Here is a 20227-nt window from a genome sequence, read left to right as displayed (position 1 = left end):
TATGGACTTGAACTATAGACTTTTATTTCAGTCTTACAGTTTCTTAAACTGTGTGTGTTTTTGCCCGATCTTTCTTGTTTCTTTTTGTGCATGGGAGTGCGATTTGGGGGTTGACGTGCTTGTCCTGTTTTTGTTTTTTGTGGGGGGGGGGAATTTAGGGGTTGATGTGCCTGTTCTGTTTTTGTTCATTTTTTGAGCAGGGAGGGGAGATTTTGGGGGTGATGATTGTCCTGTCTTGGTTGCATGGCTACTTGGGGAGGAAGAGTTTCAGAGTTGTATCCTTTGATAACAAATGAACTTTTGAACATATGATACTATGATCACTGCTTCCTCAGGGTTCCTTCACTTAAGCTTCCTAATCAAATCTGGGTCATTACATAGCACCTAATCCAGAATTGCCGTTCCCTAGTGGGCTCAACCACAAGCTGCTCTAAAAAGTCATTTTGTAGGCATTTGACAAATGCCCTCTCTTGGAGTTCAGCACCAATCTGATCTTCCCAATCTATCTGCATATTGAAACCTGCATGACTGTCGAACTTATTACATACCTTATTATATCCCTTTTCTATCGTCCATCCTGACCACTGTTTAGAGGCTTGTATATAACTCCTGTCAAAGTATTTTTACCCTTGGAGTTTCTTAACACTGCCCACGAAGATTCTACATCTTTGAATCCTATGTCACCTCTTTCTAAGGATTTGATTTCATTTTTTAACCAAAAGAGCCACCCCATCTCCTCTGCCTACCAGCCTATCCTTTTGATACAATGGTATCCTTGAATGTTAAGCTCCTGACTACGATCGTCTTTCAGCCACAACTCAGAGATGCCCACATTGTGCCTACCAATCTTTAGAACAGAGATGAGGAGAAATTTCTTTATCCAGAGGGTGTGAATCTATGAAATTCATTGCTACCCACAACTGTGGAGGCCCAGTCATTGAGTACATTTAAAGTGGAGGTTGATAAGTTCTTGATTAGTAAGGGCATCAAACATTACGGAGAGAAGGCAGGAGAATAGGGTTGAGAGGGATAATACGTCGGTCATGATGGCATGACAGGGCATGCTTGATGGGTCAAATGGCTTAATTCTGCTGACCTATCTGGCCACCACAGTACCATAGTGGTTAGTGTGATGCCTTTTTAGCTTAGGGTATGCTGACGTTCAGAGTTCAGTTCTAGCATTGTGTGTAAGGGGTGTCTGTCCGTCCTCTCTGTGGAACGTGTGGGTTTTCCTGGGTACTCCAGTTTCTTCCACAGTCCAAAGGTTTATTGGGTAGGTTAGTTGGTCATTGTGATTAGGGTAGGGTTAACATAGAAAGCCTATAGCATTATACAGGCCCTTCGGCCCACAAAGCTGTGCTGAACATGTACTTACTTTAGAAATACCCATATATTTTTCTAAGCTCTATGTACCTATCCAGGAGTCCCTTAAAGGACCCTATCTTATCCGCCTCCACTGCTGTTGCCGGCAGCCCATTCCACGCACTCACCACTCTCTGCATAAAAAACCTACCCCGATATCTCCTCTGTACCTACTTCCAAGCACCTTAAAACTGTGCCCTCTCATGTTAGCCATTTCAACTCTGGGAAAAAGCCTCTGACTATCCACACGATCAATGTCTCTCATCATCTTATACACCTCTATCAGGTCATCTCTCATCCTCTGTCGCTCCAAGGAGAAAAGGCTGAGTTCACTCAACCCGCTTTCAAAAGGCATGCTCCCCAATCCAGGCAACATCCTTGTAAATTTCCTCTGCACCCTTTCTATGGTTTCCACATCCTTCCTGTAGTGAGGCAACCAGAACTGAGCACAGTACTCCAAATGGGGTCTGATCAGGGTTCTATATAACTGCAACATTACCTCTCGACTCCTAAACTCAATCCCACGATTGATGAAGGCTGATGCACCGTATGCCTTCTTAACCACAGAGTCAACCTGTGTAGCAGCTTTGAGTGTCCCATGGACTCGGACCCCACGATCTCTCTGATCCTCCACACTGCCAAGAGTCTTACCATTAATACTATATTCTGCCATCATATTTGACCTACCAAAATGAGCCACCTTGCACTTATCTGAGTTGAACTCCATCTGCCACTTCTCAGTCCAGTTTTGCATCCTATCGATGTCCCGCTGTAACCTCTGACAGCCCTCCACACTATCCACAACACCTTCAACCTTTGTGACATCAGCAAATTTACTATCCCATCCCTCCACTTTCTCATCCAGGTCATTTATAAAAATCACGAAGAGTAGGGGTCCTGGAACAAACCCCTGAGGCACACCACTGGTCACCAACCTCCATGCAGAATATGACCTGTCTATAACCACTCTTTGCCTTCTGTGGGCAAGCCAATTCTGGATCCACAAAGCAATGTCCCCTTGGATCCCATGCTTCCTTACTTTCTCAATAAGCCTTACATGGGGTACCTTATCAAATGCCTTGCTGAAATCCATATACACTATATCTACTGTTCTACTTTCATCAATATGTTTAGCCACATCCTCAAAAAATTCCATCAGGCTCATAGGGCATGACCTGCCTTTGACAAACTATGCTGACAATTCCTAATCGTATTACGCCTCTCCAAATGTGCATGAATCCTGCCTCTCAAGAGCTTCTTCATCAACTTACCAAAGTAAGACTCACTGGTCTATAGTGTCCTGGGCAGTCCTGTGGAACAGAGAGAGAGAGATGCCATGAGGTGCAGGTGTACAGTTCCATGAAAGTTGAGCACTTTCATTGATCAGGACATTGAGTACAGGAGCTGGGATATCATGTTAGTATACAAGAGGTTGGCAAAGCCACATTTGGAGTACCATGCACAATTCTGCTTGCCCTTCTCTAGGAAGGATGGCATTAAAGTGTAAAGGATGTCACAGTGGTCAAGGAGGGTGTTCCTGGGGGTGGAGTGTTTGAGTTATGAGGAGAGGCTGAGTGGGCTAGGAGATATTTTTTCCTTGGAGTGTAGGAGCTGAGAGATAGCCTTACAGAGGATGCCCCACAGTACCATCAATTACAAAAAAAAGAATGAAAAGAACACAGATATGTGCAATGGTCTTTGTCAAATTTGGAGTATTGTGCGCTGTTCTAGTGACTTATCTACAGGGCAGATATCAATAAAAATTGGAAGATTACAGAGAAAACTGACAAGAATGTTGCTAGGACAAGAGGACCTGAGTTAAAGGGATGGTGGTGGAGGCAAATGCATTGGGGACGTTTAAAAGACACTTAGATAGGCACATGGATGAAGGAAAAATTGAGGGCTATTTCAGAGGGAAAAGTGTGATTGAACTTGGAGTATGTTAAAAGGAAGGCTCTGGGCCTGTACTTGGCTGGAGCTTGGGAGAATGACACAAAGCTGGGTGACAGTGTGAAATGTCAGGAGGATGTTATGAGAATGCAGAGTGACTTGGACAGGTTGGGTGAGTGGGCAAATGTATGGCAGATGCAGTTTAATGTGGATAAATGTGAGGTTATCCACTTTGGTGGCAAGAACAGGAAGGCAGATTACTATCTAAATGGAGTCAAGTTAGGAAAAGGGGAAGTACAACAAGATCTAGGTGTTCTTGTACATCAGTCAATGAAAGCAAGCATGCAGGTACAGCAGGCAGTGAAGAAAGCTAATGGCATGCTGGCTTTTATAACAAGAGGAATTGAGTATAGGAGTAAAGGGGTCCTTCTGCAGCTGCACAGGGCCCTGGTGAGACCACACCTGGAGTACTGTGTGCAGTTTTGGTCTCCAAATTTGAGGAAGGACATTCTTGCTATTGAGGGAGTGCAGCGTAGGTTCACAAGGTTAATTCCCGGAATGGTGGGACTGTCATATGTTGAAAGATTGGAGTGACTGGGCTTGTATACACTGGAATTTAGAAGGATGAGAGGGGATCTGATTGAAACATATAAGATTATTAAGGGATTGGACACACTGGAGGCAGGAAGCATGTTCCCGCTGATGGATGAGTCTAGAACTAGAGGCCACAGTTTAAGAATAAGGGGTAGGCCATTTAGAACAGAGATGCGGAAAAACTTTTTCACCCAGAGAGTGGTGGATATGTGGAATGCTCTGCCTCAGAAGGCAGTGGAGGCCAAGTCTCTGGATGCATTCAAGAGCGAGTTAGATAGAGCTCTTATAGATAGCAGGGTCAAGGGATATGGGGAGAGGGCAGGAACGGGGTACTTATTGTGTATGATCAGCCATGTTCACAGTGAATGGTGGTGCTGGCTAGAAGGGCCGAATGGCCTACTTCTGCACTTACTGTCTATTGTCTATTGAAACCTATTAAATATTGAAAGGCCTCAAGAGTGTGGGCATGAAGAGGATGTTTCCTCTGGTGGGGTAGTCTAGGACCCAAGGGCACAGCCTCAGAATACAAAGATGCCCCTTTAGAACAGAGATGAGGAGGAATCTCTTTAGCCAGAGAGTAGTGGATCTGGAATTCAATGCCATAGACAACTGTAGAGGACAGCCATTGAGTACCTTTAAAGTGGAGGTTGATAAGTTCTTGATTAGTAAGTGTTTTGTGGAAATGGCAGGAGAATGGGGTTGAGAGGAACAATAAATCAGCAATGATGTAATGGCAGAGCAGACTAGATGGGCTGAATGGCCTAATTCTGTTCTGCTGTCTTATAGTTTTAAAAAGATTGGCACTACATTGTGGACTGAAGGGTCAGCAATATGCTTAATATTCTATTGGCATCCAGCCAGCTAAGATGCTGATGGTGGCTTAACTCTTGCAATGATTAAGAATACAACAAGAAAGCACACAGACCCCAAATGGTTTTTTTCAAAGATTTCTTTTTTATTGAAAGCTTCTTCAAAGAAAACAGAATTTTAAACCTAACATCCACTGATCTACATAAATTTCCAGGAGCAAACAGATAATGAAAGAACTGCTAGACAAAGTGATGCCCAGCATGTCTGTGGCACAAATGAAACACAAGTTTTAAAAAAATTAACTTTCTTGATCTTATAGACATCTCTATGAGTTTCTTTTAAAATGAAAAAAAAATCTGTACAAAAAAAGGTCTTCATAAATTAAAAGTTTCATAATTTAATGCCTGGTGAAATAAACCTGGTTTTTGGACCAGGTTACAGAGTTTTCCCTGTGCAGGTTTGAAAGAAATGAAAATAAAAATTAATATCAGACAGAAGGGGATGGCATTTAACCCTCCAAGTTCTGTAGTTTTTCCTGCATGATAATGAACAACATTAAAACACACTATCTGGATGTAAGGAGCTTTATTACCAGCAGTTTAGTTTTCTTGACTAAATGTCCATAGATTGTGGGATCATCACAAAATGAGTTGGTGCCTTCCAAAATGAACATTACCACAGCTTTCTTCCAAAGGAAGTGCATTTTCACTTTGATTTATCGATTGTCCTGGCAGAGACTTTATTTACCTAGCAAACTATTCTCGATTAATTCCTAATTCAATTTAGGACAATAAACTTAGCTTCATCTCTGCTAAGATTTTTTTTCAAAGAATTGACGCTGCCTTTTTACTGTTGAGTCAATTATTTATCATCCAAATATCAATCTTTTTATATCAAGAACAAGCGAAAACCAACGTGGAAAAGTAATCTCTTTTCCAAAAAAAATCAAAGAACTTAGAAGGTTAAATATGTATTTTGATCTGACCTCTGCCTGCCAGAATTTGAAAAGATAGAAGACATTTTTTTCCCTGTGAGGTTATACATGATGAAAACATTTATGTCTGAATGAAGCAGCATAGATCTGAATTGATACACAGAGCAGTCTCATCATCTGCATGTACTAATTTGACAAGGTTATCAACTGGTATGTCAATGTACCTTCCTGATGGATCTCAAACAACGACCTTCTCCACTCAGCATGCCACAGCTTAACAGTCAGTGTTGATATTACACCCACAATAGGAACTGAAATTTTCACATTCCAGTTATTTAATACATCATTTGTTAAAGAAGTGTGAGTCTTCTGGTTAATCAAATATGCCAAGTTAGTAAGGAAATGTTTCAAAGTTCTAAACTCTGAATCTTGGCAGAATCTCAGATGTCTGTCTTAAGGGTGCGTGAGCCAAGTATCAAGACCAAGCTCGTGTTATTTTTTTCAATCAGTCAAACACGATTCTCGGTGGTTTGAAAACTAACCATCACTGGGCACTTCGGATATTAACAAAAAGGCAACTTGGATGGGTGTTTCCCTTCAGAAATGCTAAAACATTCTGTGGATGTAACATTGACACTGTGACTGGAGGATTACTAGCAGACAATGACCCAATGATATTAACACTGAATAGAAACTGCCAGAGCAAACAAAAAGATCTTAAAGCTAATTTGATGTGCATGTCTTGTGTGCAAATTGTTTAATGCAATACAATGATGGATTCGCATTCCTCTTTGCGATCTGTTTTCTCTTTACATTGATGAAAAACAAGGATACCAATAACAATACTAATATCTCTACACTAATTAGATATAAATTTTGGGATAAGTGCTTTGAGGAGCCTCAGAGGCAATCGTGTCTTTCTGTCTTTCTCTCTCTCTCTCTTGCTCTCTCTCTCTTTCTCTCTCTCTCTCTCTCTCTCTCTCTCTCTCTCTCTCGCATAAACTCATAAACGTACACACTTCAAAATAAAATTTGATTGGTTAGCAGCGCTATAATTTATCAAATGTCCATAATTGGAAATTCAAACTAACGTACCTCCCTGGTCCGCCAAAGCCAATTTGTTTAAAAAAAATGGTATTTCTGATACTGTATTATTATCTACACTTTCTATAGGCTGTATGCCAAGCAGTGACTTAGCTTCATGGGTACTATCAGTTTATTTATTTTATTTTGAGAAACAGCATGGAACAGGCCCTTCTACGAGCTGCACCACCTGGCAACCCACCTGTTTAACCCTAGTCTAATCGAAGGACAATTTATAATGACCAATTCACCTACTAACCGGTACGTCTTTGGAATGCAGGAGGAAACCAGAGCACCCAGAGGAAACTCATGCGCTCACAATAAGAACGTACAAACTTCCTACAGACTGCGCTGGAATTGAACTCGCAACTCCATTGCCCCAAGCTGTAATAGCGTCACGTTAACCGCTATGCTACCATGGCGCCCAGATGAAGTGATACATTAAGTCATATGTATCTTTGACATCAAAAGGTGCAACTCTTTCACCCCTAAACATACAGTTTAGACAAGTTAAATCTGAGGAGTCACATTTATTATGGACCTTCAGTTAAAACATTTGCAAGGACTGACTATTTTACAAAGATGCATTCCAGCACATTTCATCTAGTTTAGTTTAAACTCAATTTCCCAGCCGGAAAATTACTCTAGTCCTCACATCAGCTCAACAGGGACGAAAGACTAAAATGATAAGTCAAATATTGCACTCAGTTTGTCTCATTGGGCTACCATTATATTTATGTACGCTTGATTAAAACGGTCCAAGACTACCATTGCATAATCAAGAAAGAATCAATTGTCAAAAATTCATCAGCTACCCTCTCACCTGCAAAGTAACATTTGTCTAGAAACCTAGAAGAATTTGAGCAGGTAGAAAACTAGACTTGTACATATCAGTGATGTGTGCAGCTCTGATAAACTTAACCTGCCATAAAGCTACACGCATGAAATGCTGGAGGAATGCAGCAGGTTGGGCAGCATGTCTGGAAATGATAGACTGACATTTTCGGCTGAGACCCTTCATCGGGTCCTGGTCTGAAATGTCAACTGTTTGTTCATTTCCATAGATGCTATCTGACCTGCTGAGTTCTTCCAGCATTTTGTGTGAGCTGCTTTGGATTTTCCACATCTGCAGAATATCTTGTGCCTATAGCTTGTCATAAAACCTAGTAATCAAAAAAATGGGAGAAGGAAGCATCATCCAGGGGATAACGTTATATGGGACTACCACAAGAATTCAGTATAATGAGTAGTTAAAGCATATTGTCTGAATGGTGGTGGAATCAGGTTGAATGCAAACTATAACCAAAAGGGCTGCAGGATTATGAGAAAGAAATCAGCTTTGTCACATGTACATTGAAAAGTACAGTGAAATATGTTGTTTGTGACTACGACCAACACAATCTGAGGATTGTGCTTGGGGCAGCCCACAAGTGTCAACATGCTTCCATGCCCACATGCGATGTTGAACATGCTACAGGGGAAGGAATAGACTGGGATTAACTGGATAGCACAGACAAGCTGGACAAATGGCCTAACGTCTGTTTTGCTGATTATAAGAACAAAATTACAGACCCTTTCATTATCTTGTTTAAAGTAATAGATGGTACATTAATTTCAGTCTACTTCTGGGTTTAAGTGCTCACAGCAAATTTAATTCAGGCAGCCCAATGATATACTGTGGATTAATCTGAGCCAGCAGTGGCTCTTGGGAGGAGTGTGATAACACCGAACGGAAATGCATGAGAACACATGTGCCAGCTACACTGCCCACGTGCCTTGAAGCCAGTATGACAAATTCTGCCTCCACCCACAGACCCCCACCACCCCAATTCTATTTCACAGAATCTTAGAGCGCTACAGCACAGAAACAGCCCCCTCAGCCCATCTAGTTATTCTGCCAAGTTCCATCGACCCACATCTAGACCAGAGCACTCTATACCCCTCCCATCCATGTACAGTACTGTGCAAAAGCATTAGGCACATATAAAATCGCTAGGGTGCCTAGACTTCTGCACAGTACTGTATATCGTTCCAGTTACCAAATAACACTATTGAGCTAATATAAAGCTGAGTACTCTTATTCCCATTTCCCAACCACCTACCTATCTTAACCAACATACAGTACTGTGCAAAAGTCCTGGGCGCCCCAGCTATATATATATGTCCAAGACTTTAGCACAGACCTGTACCTATCCAAACTTTTCCTGAATGTTGAAACTTCCTCCCACATACCAACCACTCATGAGTCTGTAGGTAAGTGGTCATTGCAAATTGTCTCAGGCATGTATGTGAATGGGGTGGCAATGTTGGAAACAGAGGAACGGGATTGGGAAATGATGAATATCCAGTAATTCAGAAAGAAAACAACTTATCTTTCCACTGATGAACTCCATTGAACTCACTTAAGGAAAGATTAAGATGATTTTAGCTAATTTATACTTCGTTAATTTTCTAATCAACATTAGAGGGGCATCTTGAAAGATAATTTTGGGAGTGAATTTGCCCAAATTATGTTTGAATCAGTCAAACATGATTGTTCACTAACCATCACTGGGCACTTCTGTTCTTAAGGAAAAGACAACTTGGACAGAAGCTTTGAATATTGAAATGTCTAGATAGAGTGGATGTGGAGAGGATGCTTCCTAAAGTGGGGGAGTCTAGGACCAGAGGGCACAGCCTCAGAGTACAAGGATGTCCCTTTAGTATAGAGATGAGGAGGAATTTCTTTAGCCAGATGGTGGTGAATCTGTGGAATTTATTGCCACAGAGGCTTGTGCAGGCCAAGTCACTGGGTATATTTAAAGCAGAGGTTGAAAGGTTCTTGAATAATAATATTGTCAAAGGTTACGAGGAGAAGCCAGGTGAATGGGAGTTGAGAGGGAATAATAAATCAGCCATGATGGATTGTTGGAGAAGACTTGATGGACCGGAGGGCATAATTCTGTTTCTACGTCTTATGGCCTCTAAATACTGGCTCTGTAATGGATGCTGACATCTGATAAATGAATGGGGAAAATCTAGGGAATAGATAAAAAGCCAGAACTTGTTCCACTTGGATGCATTGAGATTCATTGAAGAGAATGCGGTTTAGAGGGGCAATAAATCAGCCATGATTGAAGAGTAGAGCAGACTCAATGGGCTGAATGGCCAGATTTTGCTCCAATGTCTTATGGTCTATTAGATGCAATAGGCCTCACTGTAATTAAAAAAATAATGATCAAGTAGTTACCTTAAAATTATTCAAGCCAAACTGGTGTCAAAAAATCATTAAAACAAAGTCCAATTAAACTCAGTTATGTTGGAGAATATTTTAGATTATTCAAGCAGATACACTCTTTTGCTCTCCATGCATTTCATTTGTCCTTCAGGAAGTATAATAAATTATATTGGTATATTGAAAGCACAGGTTGATAGGTTCTTGATAAGTAAGGGGTGAAGGCAGGAGAATGGGGTTGAGAGGGATAAAATATTGGCCATGATGGACACAGTGGGCTGAATGGCTTAATTCTGCCCCTATACTGTATAGTCTAAAATACTAATTTAGTTAGATTTTAATGATGAAGACTCAAATTGTGCAAAGATGATTAATTTGGACACTACAAACAAGCTACAAAAATCTTGAGAAATCACATTCTGAAAGGACTGAATTAAGGTTAGTATGTAATATTAAATGATTTACATCCCATCCATTTGATATCATTTGAGACAGGCACAGATTTTGCATCTTTAGAGAGAGGCGAATTACTTGTTGGTCACTACAGCAACACTTCTTTCTTTGGTTCTGTTTATTGACAAAATCTGCCCTGAAGCCCGTTTCCTGCACATTAATCATATTGCCCAAGCACATCAGTCCTTTTCCTCCTGATTTTTCTTCTTCACTTCAAAAACCTGATTGTCAGCAATTTCTTCCTCAAAATCAGGAGGGAAAGAGCAGTTATCTTAACTAAGTACCACATCCAGAATGTTAATAATCAGAACCACTCTTAATCCCAAAATGTCCACTCTCTTTATCATAAAATTCTGCAAGGGATGCTTCTATGAATTAATGAAGTTTCTATCGAACTGCTTAACAACAGCAGTAGCATACTTCCAGAATGATATTTACCTTTATGGAATGGGAAAATCATAATCTGCACATTATATTTCCATTTGGTACCATGTGATACCATATAAATATCAAAGATAATGATATTTTTCCACCATTAAAATTACAATAATTTCTTATTAAGATCCAAAAAAATGGAATCTATTATCTGTTGTGATTTGACGGTAAACGTACCATCAATAGCACAAAGTCATACCTTTAACTTACAAAAAGCATATTGAGCAACACATGCAAAATGCTGGAGGAACTTAGCAGGTCAGGCAGCATCTATGGAGGGGAACAACCTCATCAGGTCCTAATGAAGAGTTTTGGTTTATCCATTTCCATAGATGCTGCCTGATCTGCTGAGTTCCTCCAGCATTTTGCATGAGTTGGTCTGGATTTCCAGCATTTGTCAGAATCTCTTGTGTTTAAAAAAGGTATTGAACTTTTTAATATCAGGTTTTGTTAAGTATAAAATTGACAAGCCACCGGGGCAGTGACTGTTCTGTCTGCTACAGTTGCCTGCATGGTTAAGTAACCCAAGCCTGGGTACACAGAGGCTTTTATTTTTAAGAGGCTGCTAAAGACCTGATGTGCACCTTCATCACTGCCCCGTCGAGGCAATCTGCACACAAGAAACGCTGGGCACGTTAAAAAGGTCGGCAGGTAGCATGGGGGAAACTGAAGCTTTGCTAAATGGCTGGATAACAGCTGCTCAGCACAATCGGAGATGGCATAGACTGAGGTAGATCAATGGGCTATCCAGATGCATAAAATATGAAGGAAGACCGAAAAAAGTAATGGAACTTTGCAAAAGTAACACATAATATGCACATTTACAAACAGGTGTTAAGGCCAAAGTTAGGACAGAAAAAATTGGTTATTTTACAGAATTAATCCTTCTTTAGATGTACATGAATACCCCCCCCACCTCCCCAACCCCACAATACTAGTGCACCACCAATATTTTTAGATAAACATTCTTTCTGTGTGTGTGCATGTGTGCGTTTGTGTGTGTGTATGTATGCGCGTGTGTGAGTGTTATAGAGAATAACCAGTGGAAGAAAAGTTTAAAGAAAATAAAGTAAGAACTGGTCCGGCCATGTAGGTCAAATAAAGATTTAAAAAAACAACAGAAAAAATCTCTAGCTTCTTGACTGCTTTAGGGTGTCACTTCATCTTTGGTATAAAATAGGCCATACTTAGGCTGCATTTGATCCACAACTATGAAAATTAAAGACTACAGAAATTGTCCACAATTTCTTCAATCTATTGCTTTTGCTTTGATTTCTTTTTAACCATAAGCTCCCATTTATTTAGTTCTCACCTTTCACTCTTTAGCTTGTATCTGCAAGGTGACAAGCAAAGCAGACTAAAAAAAAATAAAGCTAATAAAAAAGATTGCAAATATAAAGCACTAATTCTGTTGCTAGCAATTACGCTTCGTAAATAAAACAATCTGCTTTAAGCGAAAAACTGTACTTTGCATAATACAGTTTTTTTTTACAAATCACAAAACGCTTTCTGCCTTCTGCAAATTGTCAGTTTCCACTGCTCTAAGACAAAATTCATTAAAAGTCTCAGCAATTTTTTTTTAGATTTTGTCAGTCGCCCTTGTTCTTTATCCATAAAACTGTGTTCTTCTGCAAAAGAATTCAAGCAACAAATTTTTTTGTTTTTTTTTGTTTTAACCTGTACAGCTTATTAGCATTTTACCTCCCTATAAAGTTAAGCTTTTATCAAATTCTTGCACCAACCACTTGGTCCAAGCACATAATTTCAATCTAGAATTCCTAACGCAACGTTGACAGCTGGCTTTGAGAGCCTGACGTCTTCAAAATTAAGGCAATTAAGAGTCAAGATAAATCTTAGCTAAACATTTCTGAAAAACCTACAAATTAATAAAAGACATGAAAAAAAGAGTAGCTTAATATCAGAGGAAGACTATTAAACTTTCCTAAAACACTGCATCTTCCTTCCTCTTCCAAACTTGTCAGTCTTACAGTTCCTAAGTCTATCTGAACATACAAATCATTTATATTTTAACCTGTTCATCTGAATGAAAAGTCAGAACAATTCCCCTTATGGGATTTTCTTTCTCTTTTAAAAATAAGATTTTATAGCAAAATTAAACTGTCAGACTACATCACTGAACCATTTGCACAGCACATAAAAACACTTTTTTGTCAGGTAAGGTAGGAAATAAAAAGCATTCATTTGACGCCTGTGCAAACTGGAAGCCACCTTCATTTTCACTGAAGTTTCCTGGTTCAAGGCAATTTTCAGCTCATGATTCCTGTTTTCAGTCCCGTTTACTGTCTGTGGAGGGAGAAGATGAGAGAGTACACCATGGAAAAGGTAGTAAGATATGCACAATGTACAAGTCATCCTCATAGATTTGAGGAGTCATAGAACACCACATCACCCCCACATTGAACCCACATTCTGCCTAGTCCCAGCCACCTGTACCCAGACCATTGCCCTCCATACTCCTTCCATCCACGTACCTATCCAAATTTCTTTTAAGTATTGAAATTGAACCTACATGCACCACTTGCGTTGGCTACTCATTCCACACTCTCACCACTCTCTGAGAGAAAGAAGTACCCCCTCATGTTCCCCTTAAACATTTCATCTTTCTCATTTACCCCATGACCTCTAGTTCTAGTCTTGCCCAACCTCAGTGGGTAAAACCTATTTGCATTAAAGTCCTAATCTATTCAACCTTTCCCTATAACTCAGGTCCTCAAATCCTGGCAACATCTTTCTAAATATGCTCTGTAATCTTTCAGTCTTATTGATATCTTTCCCATAGGTAGGTGACCATAACTGGACACAATACTTGAAATTAGACCTCACTAACATCTTATACAACTTCAACATAATATCCCAATGTTTCATGAATCAGTACTTTGATTTATGAAACTCCATGTACCAAAATCTCTCTTTATGACCCTATCTACATGGGATGCCTACACTGAGGTTAGATGGGTGGAATTGAGGAATAAGAAAGGGATGACCACATCAATGAGATGAATTTACAGACCACCCAATAGTCAGTGGAATTAAGAGGAGCAAACATGTAGAGAGATAGAAAAACATTAGGTTATGATAGTAGGTGATTTTAACTTTACATGTGCTTAACTTGTATACAGCCTTCCATACGAACATGTGGAAGACCAGTGGGATGGATTTGCCCACTGCTGTGGGGCTGCAGGCGTCTTTTGCGTGTTTGAGCTCAGTTCACGGCCACATTTCTGACTTGCAAACTGCTCAGATTACAGACAGTTTGCAGGAACAGAACCCTGCCATTACATGTGTGAAAATAATCCCGAACTTTCTTTCTGAAAATTTCCCCCTACCTAACTCATAGGATCACTGAATTTGGAGACAAGACTCAAGCCAACAAATACATCTACGTCTTCCATGCCTTCTTGGTTAAAAACATTATGCCCAACAATACACTGAACTATTAACTCAGCTTAAAGAAATAATTGCTCACTGAAGACCCATAACTGCACTCAAGGAAGTTAAATTCAAAATCAGGTCCTTTCCACCTATTTGTTCTTCCAGATTGTAAGGCAGACAACAATTCTGAGGAATACAGATCAAAACTAAAATCAAATTCATTTTTCATAGGAGATGTGAAGGCCAGCAACAATTGTCCATTTCTAACTATTGGGATACAGTTTGCCACAGGAGTAGAATTAGACCACGTCGTCAATCACATCTGCTCCACTATTTGATTGTGGCTGATTTCTTTTCCCTCTTGACCTCATTCTCTTTCCTTCATCCTGTAACCTTTGATGCCCTTACTAATCAAAATCTTAGCAACCTCTACTTAAAGTATACCCAATGACTTGGCCTCCATAGCTGTCTGTTGTAATGAATCCGACAGATTCACCTCTCTCCAACTAAAGAAATTCCCCCTCCTATCTGTTCTATGGGGGTGTACTTGCATTCTGAGACTTGCCCTCTGGTCCTAGACCCTCCCACTACAAGAAACATCCTCTCCACATCCACTCCATCTTCAATAATCAATAGGTCTCAGTGAGACCGTCCTTTACTCTTCTAAGTTCCATTGAACAATCAAGCACTCCTCATGCATTAACTCTTTCATTCCTGGGATCATTCTTGTGAACATCCTCTGGATCCTCTCCAATGCCAGCAGAGCCTTTCTCAGATATTGGCCAAAACATGACCTGTATTGTGTGATAACTTGAAGAAAAACACAGGAAGTAGCACTAATCGGTATAGATGACCTTTCCCTGCCATACTAGATCCTTTGACTCTGTTAGTCACAAGCAGCTGTGGAACACCCTCGATGTTCCACAGTCCTTTGTGGAACTGAAAATCACATCTTACATTTCCATTACGATGGCATGCATCTTACTACACCACGCCAAAGAAATTGGCAGGATCTTTTTTCCAAGGATTTCTCTGAAAGAAGCATTGGGCAAAGTACTGATGACCTTTGAGGTAGACTACCAGAGTGGCCTAGCACTTAGACACTTGTTCCATTGATCTGGTGCGATGAGTATGTCTGCCAACACCAAAGCACCCAGATGTACAAACTGATAAACATTCTGTTTGTTTTGACAACTGTAGATTTAATATAGAACATAGATCAGTATCGTGGGTTCTTCAGCCCACAATGTTGTGCTAACCCTAGAAGAATGGTCTCGACCCAAAACATCAACTATCTATTCATTGCCATAGATGCTGCCTGACCGCTGAGTTCCTCTAGCATTTTGTATGTGTTGCTTTGGATTTCCAGCATCTGTAGACTTTATTGTGTTCAATATGAATCAAACTCTTCCCTCCTACGCAGCCCTCCATTTTTCAATTATTCATGTGCCTATCAAAGAGTTTCTTAAATGTCCCTAATGTACCTGCCTCTACCACCATCCGTGGCACCTACCATTCTCGGAGTAAAAAATTCACCTCTGATCTCCCCCCAAACTTTCCTTCAATCACCTCAAAAGTAGTCTTCACATTAGCTATTGCTGTCCACTCTCTTTTGCCTCTTTACAACTTACACACTCATCGCCTTTCATCCTCCTTTGCTCCAAAGAGGAAACCCTGGCTCACACAACCTTTCCTCCTCATAAGACATGCCCTCTAATCCAGGTTGGATTGATTGTATAACTATTGACAACTCTAATCTCCATTCATTATTATTGATTACTATTATCATAGTCCTGACTATTATGACTATGATCATGACTATTGTTACTACTACTATTACTATTATCATGACTACTGATTACTCCAATTATTGACGATAACAGATTGCATCACAGTCACTTGTTGGAATCTTGATACACTCATTTTTTCTTTAGCCTTCACACTAATACACCAACACCAGAAAGATTACTCACTTAGCTTGTTGGTAAGAGTAGGTAGGCGCATGTTCATTGGTTGTTTCCACTGGTATCTGCTGCTGTTGGCCACTGGCTTCCTGTGATGAAGGCGCTACCGTCTGTGGGGAGGTATCAGCAACAACACCCTGAAGTTAGGAAGGAAGCAAAATGGTTGAGACTGCTACTCACCTCCGGTGTGGTGACATAGTCCATCACGAAACCTCAGGAGCACCGGTTTCTGCGAAGGGAGAGACAGCAATCTTCCCCTCCCAGAAAAGAATCATACATCAGAGAAACGGCCCACCTCTTCCATGCCAACCATGAGGTATATGCCTTCAGGCCCTTTGGCCCACAGTGTTGTGCCGACTCTAACCTCCTCCAAGATCCTTTCAAGATGTGGATGGGGAGATGATGTTTCCTCAAGTGGGCTTAGTTAGAACTAAGGGGCATAGTCTGAGAATAAAGAGCTTTTCATTAAATAGTGAAATTAGAAGAACATTAAACAGAGGAAAGTATAGCACAGTACAGAGTCTTCAATCTCAAATACTGTGTTGACCCTTTAACCTGTTCTAAGAACAATCTAACCTTTCACTCCTATGTAACCCTCCAATTTTCTATTAGTCATGTGCTTATCAGATAGATTCTTAAATGTCCTGAATGTATCTGCGTCTACCATCACTCCTGGCAGTGTATTTCGTATCTAAGATAATCTCATATGCCCACAACTGTCCATATCCCTCTATGCTGTTCCTATCCAGACAGCTATCCAAAATAAACTTTATTTATTTTTTTTAGGGATACAGCATGGTAACAGGCCTTTCCGGCCTAATGAGCCAACGTAACCAATGTGACCTATTACCTGTATATCCTTGGAATGTGGGAGGAAACCAGAGCCTCTGGAGGAAATCCACACGGTTATGGGGAGAACTTACTTTTTACTGGCAGCGGCAGGAATTGTACCCAGTTTGCTTGTGCTGTAAAGCATTACATTAACTGCTGTGATATCGTGCAACTTTGTTAAAAGTGCAACCTTGGAATGCCAGAGTGAACAGGTATTAGCATTTCCAAGGCAATCTATTCCTTTTCTGCAGTTTGGTTGGATGAAGTCATTCTAATACCATCAAAGCAAATTAAACATATCGTTAATAGAGATTACCCGATTAGTATAGTCTGAACCAGTCTAGTTACATATAGTGAAGATGAATTAAGCAGACTTTTAAAAGAAAAATTAGGAAATTTTGAATTTGCGTCTGCTCCACTATCATTTCTGGCAACTCAATCCAAATAGTCACCATCTGTAAGGAAAAATTTACTCCTTTCGATCTTCTTTATATCTATTTCTTCACTCTCAACTTAAAACTGTGCCCTCAAGTTTTAGCTCCTTGTGAAACAGCTTTGCCTATTTATCTGATCTATTACCCATTTTGAATTATCATGAAGTGTAAAATGGTAAGACTCTTGTAGTGTGGAGGATCAGCAAGATCTTGGGGTCCGTGTCCATAGGACACTCAAAGTTGCTGTGCAGGTTGACAGTGTTAAGAAGGCGTATGGTGTGTTGGTCTTCATCAACCATGGGATTGAGTTCAAGAGCTGTGAGGTAATGTTACCACTATATAAGAACTTAGTTAGACCCCACGGAATACTGTGTTCTGTTCTGGTCACCTCAATGCAGGAAGGATGTGGATGCTATAGAGAGAGTGCAGAGATTTACAAGGATTTACAAGGGTTGGAGAGCATGCTGTATGAGAACAGGTTGAGTGAACTTGGCCTTTTCTCCTTGGAGCGACGGAGGATGAGAGGTGACCTGATAGAGTTGTACAAGATGATGAGAGGTATTGATTGTGTGGATAGTCAGAGGCTTTTTCCCCAAGGCTGAAATGGCTAATGCAAGAGGGCATAGTTTTAAGGTGTTTGGAAGTAGGTACAATGGGGATGTCAGAGGTAAGTTTTTCACCCAGAGAGTGGTGGGTGCATGGAATGCACTGCCAGTGAAGGTGGTGGAGGCGGATACAATACGGTCTTTTAAGAGACTCTTAGATAGGTACATGGAGCTTAGAAAAATAGAGGGCTATACAGTAAGGGAATTTCTAGGCAGCTTCTAGAATAGGTTACATGGTCGGCACAACATTGTGGGCTGAAGGGCCTGTAATGTGCTGTAGATTTTATATGTTCTATGTTCATTGCCAAATCAGCAGCATATTTGATACAATTTTTATCTTATTTAGAGTTACAGCATGATAACAGACCCTTCTGGCCCAATGGGCTTGGGCTGTGCAATTACACCCATGTGACCAATTAACCTACTAACCTTTAGAATGTGGGAGGGAATTGAAACACGTTGGGGAGAATGTACAAACTGCTACAGAAAGTGGAAACGGGTTGCTGGCACTGTAGAAGCAGTACACTAACCATCAGCACGCTGCCCCATTTTGCATCTCTGATTTGTATCAAAATTATCTCCAGTTTGTCATTGATTTCTGTGTGGGTAGCAACACCACTTGTCGCCTCTTGTTATGACTCAACTAGTTCACCACAAGCTGGCAAATACAACTGCCCTTTTAGTTAGTACGTCACATGCTCATTCAGCTACTGAATCATTACTGCAGCCTTAGTTGAGGAACTTCATCTTGAATTAAATTTTCCCTCATAGAGTCACACAGCATGGAAACAGGCCCCTTGGTCCAACTATTCCCTAACAACCAAGATGCTCATATCTCTGTTCTACCAAACAAATTATACTTGGTTCCCCTAATTGGGCGAGCAGCCTCAGCAGTATGGCATGTTCTCAAAGATAAAAGAAGCCCTGGCAAAAATTATCCCCTTAAGAATGCAGGGAGCTCTGATAGATTCATGGTCAATTGAGAAAAATGTGATAATATTACCAGGCCTGTTAAGTGCATGACCTTTTTGCCATTGATCCAATACATGGAATCAATGCTCAACTTAGAGTCATACAGTAACAGAATATCACAGAAACTGGCCCTTCAACCCAGATAGTTGGTGCTAAACTACTATTCTGCCTCATCCCATCGATCTGAGAGATTCCACACTCTCACGAACCTCTGAGTAAAAAAGTTTGCCCTCATGTTCCACCTTAAACTTTTCACTCTTAACCCATGACCTCTAGTTGTAGTCCCACCAAAGCTCAATAGAAAAAGCCTGCTTGTATTTACGCTATCTATACCCTTCATAACATTGTATATCTCCAACAAATCTCGTCTCAATCTTCTATGTTCCAAGGAATAAATTCCTAACCTATTCAATTTTTCCTTATAATTCAGGTCCTCCAGTCCCAGCAACACTTTTCAGCTGTTCATCAGCTTTGCTACCATTTACTGAGAGTAGCACGGGGAGTTACTTTATGGTTGGCATGGAGATGGTTGGCTTAAGGGCCTGTTTCTGTGCCCTATTGCTGTTTGCTCTGCAAGAAACTGTTTATGTACCAGAAAAGTCGGATATTTTTCAGATATAAATGATGTGTGAGAGGTAATGCAACAGGCAGTTTACTTTTAAAATATTCTTCAAAGTAGCTTCTATTCTCATTTATTCTCATCATTAGACAATGTGAAAGTGCTCAACATGAGACAGATGTGATGTGATTAAGCTTGAAGTTACAAGTACAAAGTCAAAGTTGAATGTAAACCAAGGAATGAAAGTACAAATGATGTTGATTTTTTTTTGTGTATGATTATATTGTGCGTGTGTAGAGATTGTAAAATGACAAGAATGACATTTGATGAGAGACACACACAGAAACCCAACACAAACACTGTCAGATAGCACTGGCAAACGTGCTAATTTCAATATGACAGTGGACTGACATTATCAGAAGTATTGCAACTGTAAAAGTTGTGTTTTTATGTTAACAGGAGCATGAATATTCCACAATTTAAGGAGCATGTGCCGAGACAAATTAAGCCGGTAAAACAAAAAGGCAACTCCTCAGTCAGGGCAAAATGTAAAATAAACTCAATAGATACATTAAAAATACTTAGAAATATTATTGTTGCAAACTTTAACAGAAGTCACTATGGGCTAGTCAAGTAGTTTAGGATGTGAATGGCCTCCATTCACTATACAAAGAAAAGGCAGGATTTAGCAGAC

The 20227-nt window shown here is 40.3% G+C and overlaps 1 protein-coding gene across 7 annotated transcripts in view; it reads right to left on the bottom strand.

Moving 5' to 3' along the window:
- Window positions 1-4780: 4780 nt before the first annotated feature.
- Window positions 4781-20227, bottom strand: part of rbms3 (RNA binding motif, single stranded interacting protein) — a 1202299-nt gene continuing 1186852 nt past the window's right edge. For 4 of the 7 annotated variants that reach the window (XM_059945024.1, XM_059945025.1, XM_059945029.1 and 1 more), the window contains 2 exons: window positions 16142-16269; window positions 4781-13079 (listed from right to left, as the gene is read on the bottom strand). In XM_059945024.1, the coding sequence (XP_059801007.1) occupies window positions 13073-13079; window positions 16142-16269 (135 nt within the window). In that variant the 3' untranslated portion in view covers window positions 4781-13072. Of the gene's footprint in view, window positions 13080-16137; window positions 16270-20227 lie in introns of those variants that run through there. The other 3 variants (XM_059945026.1, XM_059945031.1, XM_059945027.1) reach the window with 2 other exon arrangements.

The sequence above is a fragment of the Hypanus sabinus genome, chromosome 20, assembly GCF_030144855.1.
Source record: "Hypanus sabinus isolate sHypSab1 chromosome 20, sHypSab1.hap1, whole genome shotgun sequence".
NCBI classification, from domain to species: Eukaryota; Metazoa; Chordata; class Chondrichthyes; order Myliobatiformes; family Dasyatidae; genus Hypanus; species Hypanus sabinus.
The sequence above is the reverse complement of the archived record's forward strand: the minus strand, read 5'-3'. Positions and strand labels throughout refer to the sequence as shown.